The sequence below is a fragment of the Felis catus genome, chromosome A2, assembly GCF_018350175.1.
Source record: "Felis catus isolate Fca126 chromosome A2, F.catus_Fca126_mat1.0, whole genome shotgun sequence".
In the NCBI taxonomy this organism is placed as follows: Eukaryota; Metazoa; Chordata; class Mammalia; order Carnivora; family Felidae; genus Felis; species Felis catus.
In genome coordinates, this window is record NC_058369.1 from 112,897,466 (window position 1) to 112,912,201 (window position 14,736).

The 14,736-nt window shown below is 35.3% G+C and overlaps 1 protein-coding gene and 1 long non-coding RNA gene across 2 annotated transcripts in view; one reads left to right on the forward strand and one right to left on the reverse strand.

Annotated features, from left to right (window-relative positions):
• Positions 1-14,736, forward strand: part of ITGB8 (integrin subunit beta 8) — an 85,434-nt gene that overhangs the window by 53,076 nt on the left and 17,622 nt on the right. The window contains exons 7-8 of the mRNA XM_003982834.6: positions 7,562-7,657; positions 10,914-11,003. Coding sequence (XP_003982883.1) covers positions 7,562-7,657; positions 10,914-11,003 — 186 coding nt within the window. The remainder of the gene's footprint in view (positions 1-7,561; positions 7,658-10,913; positions 11,004-14,736) is intronic.
• Positions 1-14,736, reverse strand: part of LOC111559510 — a 220,308-nt gene that overhangs the window by 3,457 nt on the left and 202,115 nt on the right. The gene's annotated exons all lie outside the window — the stretch shown is intronic.

Genomic DNA, 14,736 nt, shown 5'->3' on the forward strand with positions numbered 1-14,736 from the left:
CAAACACTGCATACAGCATCGAATTTATCTTTACAGCAACTGTAGAGTAGTCATAATTAGCCTTTTTTTTTTTAACAAACAGAAAAACTGAGGGTAGAAGTACTTAAGTAAGTTGACTAAGGACAGATAGCTAAGAAGTTTTAATAAGTAGCAGAGGTGGGGCTCAAGTAGCTCAGTCCAGTTCAATCTTAAATTAAAATCTGTATTCTTTGCCACAGTGTCTCAAGGGAAAAGTACAAGAAATACAGCAGTGAAGTCCTTGGTGTAATTTCTGATCTAATTTCCTGGTTGCAGTCTTACTTATGAAAGACATAAAGCACACAATTTGTCTTACATGAATAAAGAAGATAGAATTAAAAATAGTTTCTATTTACACATTATTAAAATTAGTATATGGCTTTTGGAAAATAATATTATACTATTGAATAAATTACATTTTCCACTGCTTTTTCTCTAATTCCAGAATGAAAACTTGAATAATATAGCTTTATAACTTATCCAGTAATAATGGCTGTTTAAAATATGGCATTCTTTCTAAAATAGTAGGTATTAGTATAAAAAATCATTAATGGTATAGAAGAAAGTTATTAATACTGGGTCTAGAATTTCAACCTGTTTCTCCACCCAGCTCCTCCAGGATGATTCTCAGCCTCCCTCAGAGACTTCCTTACAGTATTCACCCCATGCTTGGCAGTGGCCAAGAATAACACCAAGGTCTACAGTAACAGTGAAAGGGAGCTGAGGAGCAAAAGTTGGAAGAGGCACACCAGCCATGCAATGAACCCTTCCTTATTCGTGGATTTTTAAAGGTTGTTATGACTGTCTGTTCTGGATGGAGATATGCAAATTGGCAAAATCCTACCACAGTCCTAAATGTATTTCGTAGCTTAGATTTAGTGTTTCTTTTTCTATCCAGCCTTTTTTTTTCTTTTTTTGTCTCATCATATTATGGTTCAGGGATTCTTCATCTTTCCTATCACATAACTCCTCAGAATCCCCTTGCTTTGGGATTCATAGTTCATTTCCTCCCCTGAAGCCTCAATTGGATATACTCACCGCTGAACTGGTCACCATCTTAGAGGACAGAAGCTGAACTGCAGAAGGCATATTAGGCATTACTAAAGAGTTTTGCTTCTTTATGGGTGAAAATGGTCAATATTCTGCTTGTGACTTCTCATGTAACTTTATTTAACATGTTATTCACTTATAGTAAGCCAGTTAGGAAGGCTTTTTGTTTCCTCCATGTATCTCAACTACTTGGAATTATATTCAGTTTTTCCAGAGCTGCCGCTGAAGATAGGAGCCTGACAAGATGCTTGACTAATTTAATCTATAACTTTGCTGAGTTAACAAAAGTTAAAGTTATTATATTTATTTGTGTTCCTATTTTTCTGACAGGGCTATTTCGGACATTTTCAAATGTCTGAGAGCGTCATTTATAATTAATGCTATTATATAGCATTCCATGTAAGGAGACAATATTAATCTTTTAGTAAAGAGACTTTTTACTTATTTTTGCTGCTCTGTGACTAAGAAGTAACTTAGAAATAACCTCAGAAAGTGTTAAATGTTTCCCTTTTTCTGCTGCTCATCTTCTTTGTCTCAGACACATATCAATAAAAATGCTAATTCATTGAGCACTTATTTTATGCTGGCACATCGTTGAGCATATTGTTTATGCTATCTCATTCATATCTCTTCAACCCATTTTATAAACAAGGAAGCTGAAACTTAGAAACCTCAAGTTAATTTATGCAAGGTCACTGAGGTACTACAAATATCAGTCAAGATCCACACCTATGCTGTCTAATACCAGAATCCATTGCTGTGCTTATGCTGACTGCCTCCATTAATTACCCCCAACCCTAAGCTCTATGATCTATCTGCTGGACCCTCCACATACCTTAGCTCATTAAATCTCCGAATCAACCCAACAGAGTAAGCATCATATACCCATCCACAATGAAGTGGAGAGGGAGGGCAAATACCTTGCTCTGGGTACTTGATTCTCAGATCTCTAGCTTGCCCCCTATACCATAGTCTTCATACTGAGTACTGACTGCTTTTCAGAAGACCAATGAATGCGAGTGATTTTGGTGACGCTGAAAGAAAGCTAAATTAGGAGTCATTTAAAAAATAGTTTTAAGCATATTCAACCCTGAAGTCTTCCCAAAATAATTATTCTAAATGTTTTGAACACCTAAAAATATACTTTCCAAGCCTAAGTTTATACAATAGTCCTAATTTTGCATGATACTGAATGCTGTTTCTAATGAAAAATAAATCTAGAATAACCCCTAATCTTCTACCTTTTGTCACAGACTGAGGCATAACAGCACAATAACTATTTAAAGTAAAATGGAGAGACTGTCTAAACCAAAACCATCCTTTTAAGAGCATTAGTATTTATTTAGTCGCAGGGAAATTACCGATTTGTAATTATGGGAATAATAATAACAGTAATTCTAATATGGCTCCACTAAAGCATGTAATAATAATTTTCACCTTATTTCTTACTTTTTTCTCTCTGTTTAAAACTACTTAAAACTATAACTCCTAAAATTAATTAAAGAGATAAGACCAGCTTAAAGTTTTTTAGCACCTTTGGGCTTTATGAATATGCACAATCAGGAAAGTAAAGGAAATGTCACCTGGGCAGAATGCACCTAGAAAATTTTATATCCTGTTTTAAGTCCACGTGCAGTTGAGTTTTTTTTAAATAGTGTTAAAATTTTTAAAACTAACAAAATGCCTCTGTTCAGCTTACTGCTCTCTTAACTTTTAAATTATAAATGCCATAAGAACAATAATGACTTCAATAATAACTTTAGAATGATCTAATCTGAATGTTTCTCATGCTCAAAGAAAAATAGCCAGAGAATGATCTCTGCAAACAATATTTAGTTTTTTTTTTCTTTTAAATTGAAAGCAAAGGCTGCACACAGAAACACCTGGGTTAGGCTTAGAGTAGTCTGGCACTGCTTTTATAATGGCTTTGAAAATGAGCTCTGAACAATATAATGGTTTGCAAAAGTGACACAATAAAAATAAAATGTGATGAAAATATTTATGAAATAGAATGTTCCAATTAAATGATATGTTTCAGTTCAATCATATTTAAGCAGAAAATTTTTATTACCACTCTTCATTGAAAAGCTTACAAAAGTTATCAGTCCGTCCCCCTCCTTCAGTACCTGGGATAGCATGATTACAATGATAGTGTGTTTGCCAGGAGCCACAAATTCAAACATTTGAGGGGCCAGGTACAAAGGCAAAACCAATGAAGCAAATGAAGCATAGCTTATCCAAGCATAGCCCAATATCTAACCTTTAGTAATGTCCTCCAAATGGCTTTTACTAAGCAGTATTTTCTTGAAAGCTATCTTTTATTAAGTCCTATGGTACTTGTCACATTACGTTATATAACATCACCCAACATCATAGTGAGATAGATATTGCTAGTGCCTCCATTTTATAAATAAGAAAATGGGGGCACTATAGGGATCAGGAATTAGTCTGTGGTCACACAGCCTTATATATAGTAGTGTCTACAGTAAATGCCATGAAGTGTCACATCAGGACATGAGTTCCTATTCACCATTAATCTGGATTTAATAATTACAGAATGGTGAGTAAAAGCCTTTATACATATTAACTCACGTAATCCCCACTGTAACTATGAAGGGTAGGTACTACTATTTATACCTGTTTCATAGATATGGAAACTGGATCACAGAAAAGTTACAATAGTTATCCAGCATCACATAGCTAGTAAAAGCAGAACCAGGAATTAACGCCCAGGTGGTCTGTTTCCAGAGCCCCTGCTCTTGGTACGGTTCTCAACTGGAGTGATTTTGCCCTCCAGAGGACATGTCAATCTCCAGAGACATTTTGGTTGTTACAAACAACTGGGGAAGGCAGGAGATACTGACATCTAGTAGGTAAAGGCCAGGGATGTGGCTAAATACCCACAGTACACAGGACACCAGTACACCCACAACACAGAATACATAGCCCAAAATGTCAATAGAGCCACTGATAAGAAACCCTGGTCTATGTGATTACTACTGTGCAACTATGCAAATGGAAAATAGGCTATTGCCAGAGATGGAGATTGACAGCACATAATTTAAAGTCTTTATCTCTAAATAAATCTCTGCTATCAGAGTACTTTCATTTTATCTCTTTCTTCTAAAACGTGAACTGTAAAAATATAATCCAGATAATTGCGTACTTTATTTAACAAGACATTGGCCTTTTTTCATCTTATGATGATATTCACTACTGTAAATTCTCTATTAGCTTATAAAAATTTTTACCATCAAGTTCAGTTTTATGAAAAGAATCTTAAACACTTCTCTTTTTCGTCACTATTTATGCACATTATTAAAATTCTCCCATACACTTCTACACAACTATCTCTTTAACTGGAATTGCTCCCAATGAATCTTTCTTACCTCCTCTTTCCTTCTGACATTTATAAGTTATTTCCCACAAGTCACAGCGAAGGTGTTGGTGAAGAAGAAAAATGTGAAAGGAATCCTTTTGCCCTTAATTACTTAGCAGCTGTCTTGGCACATTGCTTTCCCTTTTCCCTTTTGCCCCTGAAATGCCTGTTATCTCTATTAATTATTTTCAGAGTTTAGAGAAACAATATGTAATGGGTTGGACAGAGGGGGAGTTAGAGATGAGGAGCACTGACGTCACCAGAATTGGACAGCTGGCTGAGAGGGAGTGTTCTGCTAGTGAAATACAAGACAGAAAAGATAAAATATTTAAAAGATAATATGCTGCATGGAGGAAAGGGGAAGGGGCTTCAAAAACGGCCATTAATCCACAGCTCTCCTGTCAACAGTGGTTTATTTAAACATCTGTTAAACATTTGTAATTTTAACAAATCTACCTCAAAGTAGCTGGAATTTTCTTTTAAAACAGATTTCTTTGTAGGGTTCAAAAAAATGTGTCTTTTAAACTTAAAATCTAACTGACCTCTTAATGAGCTTCTGACCAAACTAGAACCTTCTAGATTTAAATTTTGTGTACTTTTGGTCAATGTGACTTCCTGTTTTTGAAAAGGGAAAGAAGATTAAGAAGGCTCCAAAAGCTGCTTACATTTGGAACTGTTCTTTAAATATTGATTTTATGTGAGTTAAGTATAAACTGGTTAAAAACATATGGATTAAATTATCCTTAAAATATGAATGGTTTTAAAAATTAAGGGGGAATGCTTGGCAAACTGTGATTATTTTTTGTCAAAGTGAAACTATTTCAAAAGTAGTTGTTACCATTAAAAAATATATTCCCAATATAAATAGATTTGTTGTTTCCTTCCTGGACTTGTTCTCTTTAATTCACTAGCCTTATGGAAATTGTCAGAAATGTATTTTAAGAGTATACATAGTATCAACAAGGCATAAGAATTTATCTAGCAGAACTTGTATTTTGGGAATTGTTTTTCTATTAGTTTACAATTATATTCTTAAGAATTGCTCTGGGAAGAATTTTTTCTGATGCAAATCCATGTGGTAATACTTCTTAAACCTCTTCATAAATTAGTTTCATATCACATTTAAATGAAGTTCATGTAAATTTGATTTGTTTTTTTACCACAATAATAAGTTATATAGAAATGAGATGTATTTGTTATGGTTATTATCTTAGTCCATTCTGTTTGCTGTAACAAAACACCATAAACTGGGTGACTTGTAAACAATAAAAATTTATTCCTCACAGTTCTAGAGGTTGGGATCTAAGATCAAGGCACTGGCAGATTCTGGGATCTGGTGAGAGACCCTTTCCTAGTTCATACATGACACCTTCTAGCTGTAATGTTTTCACCACCTCACATGGTGGAAGGGTCTCCACTGACCCTCTTTTTCTTTTTTTTTAAAGTTTATTTATTTTGAGAGAGAGGACACATGTGTGAGCTGGGGAGGTGTAGAGGGGAACAAAGAGAATCCTAAGCGAGTGCCATGCTCTATCTCACAACCATGAGATCATGACCTGAGCCAAAATCAAGAGTCAGATGCCCAAAAGACTGAGTCCCCCAGGCATCCTATGGCCCTCTTTTATAATAGCACTAATCCCATTCATGAGGACTCCACCACCTTCATGATCCAATCATCTCCCAAAGGCCCACTTCTTAACACTATCACCTTAGGGGTTAGGATTTCAATGTATGAATTTGGAGAGGAGGACACAAATATTCAGATCATAGCATGTTAGTGATAGTATTTTTAACAACAAGGCTGTTATCTTATATCTATGTATGTAAGTTTAATATGTGGGTATCAGCTTAGGCTATAAGAGAAACTAGTCAAATTAATTCTTTTACTAAGTTCACATAGTTTGCCAAAACACAGAAATGTTAACCAAGATGGTTTAGCAAAATCTCCTCTTAAAGAAAACACAATTAGCATTGGAAGGTGAAAGGAGGAGTAAAAACTACAGAGGAATTTGAACTTGAATCACATGATATGTATTAGGTTCAGCCACATGATCCTTAGTTGCAACTTAGCTAATGCAACTAAGTACCAAAGAACAGGTGAGGACCACTGCAGGTGAAGTTTGACATCATCCCTCTGAGAACTGTCTAGTTATGAAGTTGTTATTTGAGATCATCACTTTAATTTCTGGAAGACCATTTATATAAAGAAAAAATAAAGTACTATGTCTAACTATATAACTTTAGATACCATTCGATAGTTGGCAGATTTCTCACATTTACTAAATTGTATACCCTTTCTCCTACTCTTCCCCAGCTTTCTCACTAACACAAGAATAAGTATAGCTCAGCACAAGTTTTATTTATCAAAGTAAAACAGATTTATCATATATCACATGACAAAAAGGTTAAGTGTACTGATAAGCTGAGAGATCTGAATACCTCTTGTACGAGCTGCTGGAAATAAAAATCATAACTGCTATTAGTTTTGAGTACCTATCATATATAAGAAGCTGAACTAAATAGATCACATGCAATTGGTATCTTTTTAATCTTGCTTGCAATCATGGAAGGCAGAAACCACTGACATGTTACAGAGGATGGACCTGAGATAGAATTTTTACCATAAAGTGACAACCTGGGATTTGAGTGCAAGGTTTTCTGCTTTTGTACTATATCATGTTATATATCAATTATACATGTATTTATGTTTATACATGCATATATTTGTATTTCAGCACTTGTTACTAAATTTCAGAATGTGACTGTCACCAATGTGTCTCTATTTCTGAATAGTACATTATCTTTTAGTGATAACACCGTGAGACCAAAGTTAATCTAAAGAGGTGCTGAACACACTTTGCATAATGTTGATTTAACCTTCTTCATTTTTCTGACTTACAGGTTTATATAGGGCTTTTATCTAGAAAATATCCTTAATATGTTGATATTGATCTTATTTTTTTTAATTTAAATGTCTCTAATAAAATCTTAATCCTTCCCAACACAATATATTTTTATGTCAGTCATATGGTTTTCCTCATAATAGATGTTTGGGTATGTATGGGATTGAGCTAATAAATTTCAATCCCTTCTTTTTTTCATTATCTTTTTCAGGAACATCCCTCACTAGGCCAACTCTCTGAGAAGTTAATAGACAACAACATTAATGTCATCTTTGCCGTTCAAGGAAAACAGTTTCATTGGTATAAGGTGCGTGAATTCCAAAATATAAAAACTGAAATGTTTGCATTGGTAGTTAGAATACTTCTTGGGTCCCCAGGTAAGGAGTCTGGAGTTATTATACTTTTTACTATCTGAATTTTATAAAGTAGTAGCTAATGTATACTACACAGTGTTGTAAGTAAACATTTATGTATAAATTCTTTGTTTATAACACTTAGAACCAAGTGTGGGCACTGATACTTAGTGTGGTACTGTGACATTAATGGAGAAGACTTTTATCAGGTAAAAAGTGGTTCACATTCCAACTGCACCTTTCATGTATGGATTCCTGCTTCTATTCAATCTCTGGGCATATTCTCATAATAGATTAGGTTGGGGAACATCAGCTTAGTTTTCACTGGTAACAACATACCTAGATTTGGTCTAGGCCTCCAACAAAGGAACAAGAGGAGTCACTGAAGTGGCTGATCCAGTTAGAGGTTTCCTATGGAAGAAGAATCTTGGTTTTGTCCACAATCCTTCAGGCCAGATGAGACCCACAAACAGAACAGATGTTTGGCAAAACCATGTCACTCTGGCAGCATTGTGGGACCCACCCCCAACAAAAAATTGCTTCTGTGACCCTGCTGTCATATTCTTTTCACAGTCTTTTAGGTTCTTTTATCCAGAAAACTCTCTTTTCTTCATTTTCATGATGTGACTCCTTGATTTTCATTGCACGTGTCTGTTCACTGGATCTCCATCTCCTTTGTTATCTCTGCCTCTTCTTTCCACTCTCACTGTCCTTTACTTATTTCTTTTTTTTAAAAAAAATTAATGTTTAGTTTTTTTGAGAGAGAGCATGAATGGGGGAAGGGCAGAGAGAGAGGGAGAAACAGAATCCAAAGCAGGCTCCAGGCTCTGAGCTGGCAGCACAGAGCCCAATGTGGGGCTCGAACTCACGGACCACAAGATCATGACCCGAGCCAAAGTCGGACACTCAACTGACTGAGCCACCCAGGCACCCCTACTTATTTCTTTCAATACTTCAGAAAAAATAAATATCCTTCGGTTTCAATAAATGCTTGAATCAATTTGCATTAGCCATAAAACTGGTATTCCCTCCACCAATTTCCCCAATACCTGACCACTTATATGTATCATCTGAAAGCACTACTTTAATCATGCCACTTCTTCCCTTAGAAATCTACAGTGAAACTTTAATCAGTTCCCTGTTTTCCCAAGCTGATACACCATGGAACCCCTTTTTAATGTGACAATTATTAATAGTCACAGAAGTAGGGCTCTACTCCAAATTAAATGCCCAAACTACTTTATTAACAATAGGAACAGATTCCACTTACTGAGTTCTTACTATTGTATGGCACTGAGTTTATTAACATCAATTCATATAATACTCCTAACAACGAGGGAAGTATTACTAATTTAAAGCCCACTTTAAAGTTGAGGAAACACATTCACAGAGGTTACATACTTGCCCAAACTTTCCTAACAGCTTAAATCCTGTGTTCTTAACCTCTAAGTTTAATAGTTGAATTTCAAATTATCATCTAGCTTGTTACTGCTCTAGCCTCTTCCTGCTTTGCTACGGATTACTTAATAGTTGCTGCTCTTATTGGCTTTAGCAGTTTCTCCCTACTCCTTTAAACAGATTTTCATTGACTGATAAAACCATAAAACCAGGTTTATTATTAATTGAATTCTGTGCAAAGTAGGATCTGTGCAAAGTAGGAATCAACAGGCTCCAGAAGCCGGACGAGTCCTGTGAGGAGGCCTGTGTCTACCCTTGGAGTCACCTACTTTGGCTGCCCAGACATACTTTTATCAGTCACCTCCATCTGGGTTGTAACAGCCTCCTAATCCATGTCCCACATTCGTCCTCCACTTGGCTGCAGAATGATCTATTAAATCACAATTGTGACCACAGTTCTCCCTACAGCAAAATATTCCAGTGGTTCATTCTGATTTAAAGGATCAAGTCTTTAATGTGGCATATGAGCTCATCTCGTTCCTGTTTGCCTCTGTGCACATACACTCACCCACTCACCAGGCTCTTTCTTTCCTTTGTGCCTTTGTTCTTGTTATGTATCCCCCATGCCTGGAAGTCTCTTTCCCTCATTATTTGGCTCACTCTTAGTCATCCTTTAAGATACAGCTCATGAGTCACCGCCTCCAGGTAACAATCCCTGACAACTTTTGCAGCCCTCAAATACTTGCTGGGTATCCCTCTCCTTCAGGTCTCTGCATATCTCTATTCATGTGTACATCGTTTTTTGAAGTTGTCATTTATATACCTATGAAATCCTTAAGGATGGAAACTCCAAAGTGGTACCTAATAGGTATACAATAAAGGTTAAATAATTGGCTTTTAAAAATCTATAAGTGATCAATTTTCCCTAGTACCTAAGATAACAAATTGTTAATGTCCAAGTAGTGGCTGGCATATAGCAGGAACTTAATGATATTTGTGAATGGTAAAATGAGTGTATAAATGGATTTCAAGTCTTTCTATAATCTGATTCCTTATAAATATGCAGCCTTCACTCCAGTCAGACTGGTTTCTTCTCTTTTCTTACTTCATCTAAACCAGGTAAACCTTTAAGCCTTCACTAATTCTCACTTTCTCACTAGGAATACCTAGAGTTTTCTCCATAATTGTTATATGCCATCCATCAAGAATACCCACTCCATGAAGGCTCCACTTGTGACAATGATTTTTTCTCCAGCCTGGGCCAACATGTCCTATAGGTCACTCCACAAAATAGTAGTTCTGCAAAATATTTATATATGTTACATGAGAAAAAGTTTTGTGATTTAAAAATGTTGGAAACGCTGCAACAAATGCTGCTAAATTATTTCCAAATTGCAGGACTTCTCTGAACCTTTACTTTGCAGGTGTGCATTTTGAGTACTTAAAGGGAAGAAACCATATGGAGAACTTTCCAAACTTACTTGCCCTCAAAACCCTTTTGATAACTATGTTCCATGGAACATGAGAAATAATTTGGAAAATGCTGGTCTGTATTTGATTGGGTTTTTAGATCAACATGTAATTTGTGCATGCATACAGTCTCATGCATATACACATACACACACTCCCATTTCAGATGTATGTGTTTTGGCTGCCCTACTTGGTTGCTCACATTTTTCTTGTATCTTATATTTTGTTTCATTCATGTAATGGCTCAACTTCCACTAATAACTATAAAAAATGTTTAATATTTGTTGATTGCTGAACCACCATATACCACTGTCATGTAAATGCTATTGGTATATTTTCTAGGACCTTCTACCCCTCTTGCCTGGCACCATTGCTGGTGAAATAGAATCAAAGGCTGCAAACCTCAATAATTTGGTAGTAGAAGCCTATCAGGTACGTATATATTAAACACTATTTTTTTCATGTAAACTTTTAACCCCAATTTCTGTGGCAGGATACAAATTAAGGCCTTATCATCTTGAGAGGAATGGTGGACAGAAAATTAGGTTAAAAGTTAGGAATTTTAATTTAGCCCTGGCTCTACTACTAACTAGTCATGAAACCTTGGGAAAATCAGTTCAGTTTTCTGTACCTCACTGTCTCATTGACAGTAAACGTGGGTCAGGCTAGAGCCTATCTAAATTTCCTTCCAAATCAAATGTTAAGTAAGTCACTAAATCACGGCTATAGAATATACTTTATTACCATAAATGTCACAATTTCCTATGTTGTAAAGGTCAAGAAATCCACACTATTTAAAGCAGCAACCTATCAGGTGGAACAATCTGGGATATAGAGATGACTGAGAGGACTCTGTTGGGGTTTCCTAGGTCAATCACTTGATTGTTTAATCAGTTATTTTAGCAGTTTTATGAAACTAATTTGATGAAAAGAATCACCTTAAGAGGTATACTATTTTATTGAATTACAGTTGTATGCTCTTCCCAGTCTAACAAAGAGTGAGTACCAAATGTAAAGTTTTACAGAAACATCTGCTCTCAACACAGGTCATTACTGGATACAATAATCATTGTTAAGATGTTGTAATAATTTTGATTGTTACTTTAATACCACTGAGAATCAGATACTTTCCATACATGACCTCATTTAATCCAGACAACTGATCCATAAGCGAGATGTTGTACTCCCATTATGTATTTATAGAACCTCAAAGAAGGGAAGCAAGCTAACCAAAGGTGAAACAAGCAGGAGAAGCAGGATCAGAACCCAGGTCTTCCTTAATTCTAGTTGCCAGGGGCTTCCTTCTCTGTGATACCACCTGTTTTCCTTCCTTCCTTCCTTCCTTCCTTCCTTCCTTCCTTCCTTCCTCCCTCTTTTCTTTTCCTTCCTTCCTTCCTTCCTTCCTTCCTTCCTTCCTTCCTTCCTTCCTTCCTTGCTTTCTTTCTCTTATTTCCAAACAATCCAAAGATAGGCTTATTCTATCTTGGATTCATGGGCCATTGATAAAGTCTCACTTCCCAAATTCTCTGATTCTCTTCCTGACACATAGAGATGAATAATGTTAATAGTAGCTCAAGCATTATAAGAAATCTCAGGCTTCTCATTTTCTCCATGAAGCATCTGTCTTCAACTTGAGCACAAAAGGTAAAGTCAGGAAGCAGGCACATGATAGAAAATGACTTGTTTAAACTTTTTTCTTTTAAAAATGTTTTTAAATGTTCATTTTTGTGAGAAAGGAGAGACAGAGAGAGAGAGAAAGCACACGAGCAGGGAGGGGCAGAGAAAGGGAGACAGAGGATCCAAACTGGGCTCCTCACTGACAGCAGAGAGCCCGACGCAAGGCTCAAACCCACAAACCATGAGGTCATGACCTGAGCCCAAGTCAGATTCTTAACTGACTGAGCCACCCATGTGACCCTCAACTTTATTCTTTTAAAAGAAAAATAGGTGCGCCTGGGTGGCTCAGTTGGTTAAGCAGCCAACTTCGGCCCAGGTCATGATCTCGCAGTCCATGAGTTTGAGCCCCGCCTCGGGCTCTGTGCTGGCAGCTGAGAGCCTGGAGCCTGTTTCAGATTCTGTGTCTCTCTCTCTCTGACCCTCCCCCATCCATGCTTTGTCTCTCTCTGTCTCAAAAATAAATAAACGTTAAAAAAATTTTTTTAATTAAAAAAAAAAGAAAAATCTTGTAAGACTTTTTTTTTTTTTTTTTTTTTTTTTTTTTTGCCAAGGAATTGTTCTATGCCTCAAAAATACATTGGATGAAATAAGGAAAACCATCTTTAATTATTTTTATTTCTCACTATTACAAAAGAACATTGAGTCTGGGGAAACTTCTCATCAAGGAAAATCAAACATATACAATTCATTCCCATCTGCAGTTTGTTCCCAGGAATAATCAAAATAAGGAAGGGATTTACAGTGTTAGAAATCACCCCAGTTTTTATAGTATGAACACATTTACTAGTCCAAACAAGAAATATAAATTGACAAACTTGCCTGTGTGTCAGACTATGCCAACAGAAAGGGAAACAGCAGCATTTGGTTTTATATTCTTTATTTACCAAGGTTAGGTATCCAATGCCTTAGCAAACTGCAGTTCTGACTGACCTTAAACAATAGGAAAATACTAGCAAATCCAACGAGACTCACTCTGGCTAACTAATCTCCTTTATGTTAGGATTCTATTATTATTTTATACATTTTTATAATTTTCAAAATTCTTCTGAAGTTTTATTTTGTCTTCACAGTCCAACAGAAATAATTCACAATGCATTGAAGAATAAAGATACTTCACTCTAACTTTTAAGTTTTTGCATTTCCTTTGTAAGAATTTTATAAAATTTACATACAAATTTAGTGTATGGTGAATGTGACGCATTTTAATTTTATCCTTTACAATAGCACTGCCATTAAAATTAAGATTAAATAAAAATCACGATGATAATAACTTAAACTGAAATTAAGATATTAAAAATAAGTTATATTTAATACAAACAGAATTAAATATTGAAAAATAAATTCTGCCTCTGTATCTATTAGATATAAAAAGAATCTTGATATTATGTTTGGAACCTAATTTCTAAATCTCAAAACTGGGCAAAATTTTAGATATTTGTCTTCACACCTTGCTTAAGTGAAAAACATTAGTGTAACAAGCTTAACTTTTTAACAGAAAGAATTTCAGAAGAGCAAACTGAGAACACTCATTATATTAGGAATGTCCTTCTTATCTGTCAAACCATCACCATATCAACACCATTTGTATACCATTAGAAGTCGCAGTTAGTTTGCTAAGAGTGTCCAAGTAAGTGATTACAATGGATGAGCTCTCTGGGAGATTTAAAAATTTGGCTGACACAGTCTTCTCTAATCCAAATAAAATTTACTAATTTGAAAAAGTATCTTGTTCTAGATTTACCACTGTGGCCAACTATTAGTTAAGCATGCATCTCTTTATTGATTATACAGTTGAAAATTAAAATTTACTCAAGTAAAAAATTAGAAGCCTTTGGAAAAATTGTCTGTCTTCATATCTTGCTATTCATCTTTCCTTAGATATATATTTCATCTTTTCTCCTTCCTTTTGTTTACAAGTATAAAGTTAAGGACTTTTGCATGTGGTAGACTGTTTTATGAGATCAAATACACACAGATCTTCAGTACTTATTTAATGCAGCTAGCAATGTTTGTAACCAAAGATTTGTGACGGAAGAAATTAGTGTGTGCTTGATACATGATAAGCATTACATAAACATTTTTGAATAATTATATAAATGAGTGAATAAATGCACTCATAATGTTTGTAATGGTTTTCCTGTCTAGTAAATGTTCCCACTGTCCCACTTCAGTATCAAGGATTAGAACAAATTTAATTAACACAAGTAAGCCCCAGGGACTTGGCAAAATTCCTAGGGCATGCTTGGAGAATTTACAGGACATATCTAGCAGGTAATTCTTAGGCCTACAGTACAGAAATGCTCTCCCCAAAATTTACCTTTGAATTCTGTATCAGTAAGGTGTTTTAGGTTTCATGATAGCCTAAAGTGTTTGAAACTGAAATATTTATTTATATATAACATAAATGTCAGGAGTGTGTTTCAGATTTTAAGCTGTTAAGATTTACCCTCTGTGATGATATATGTGTTCTCAATGTTTTATTCAATTT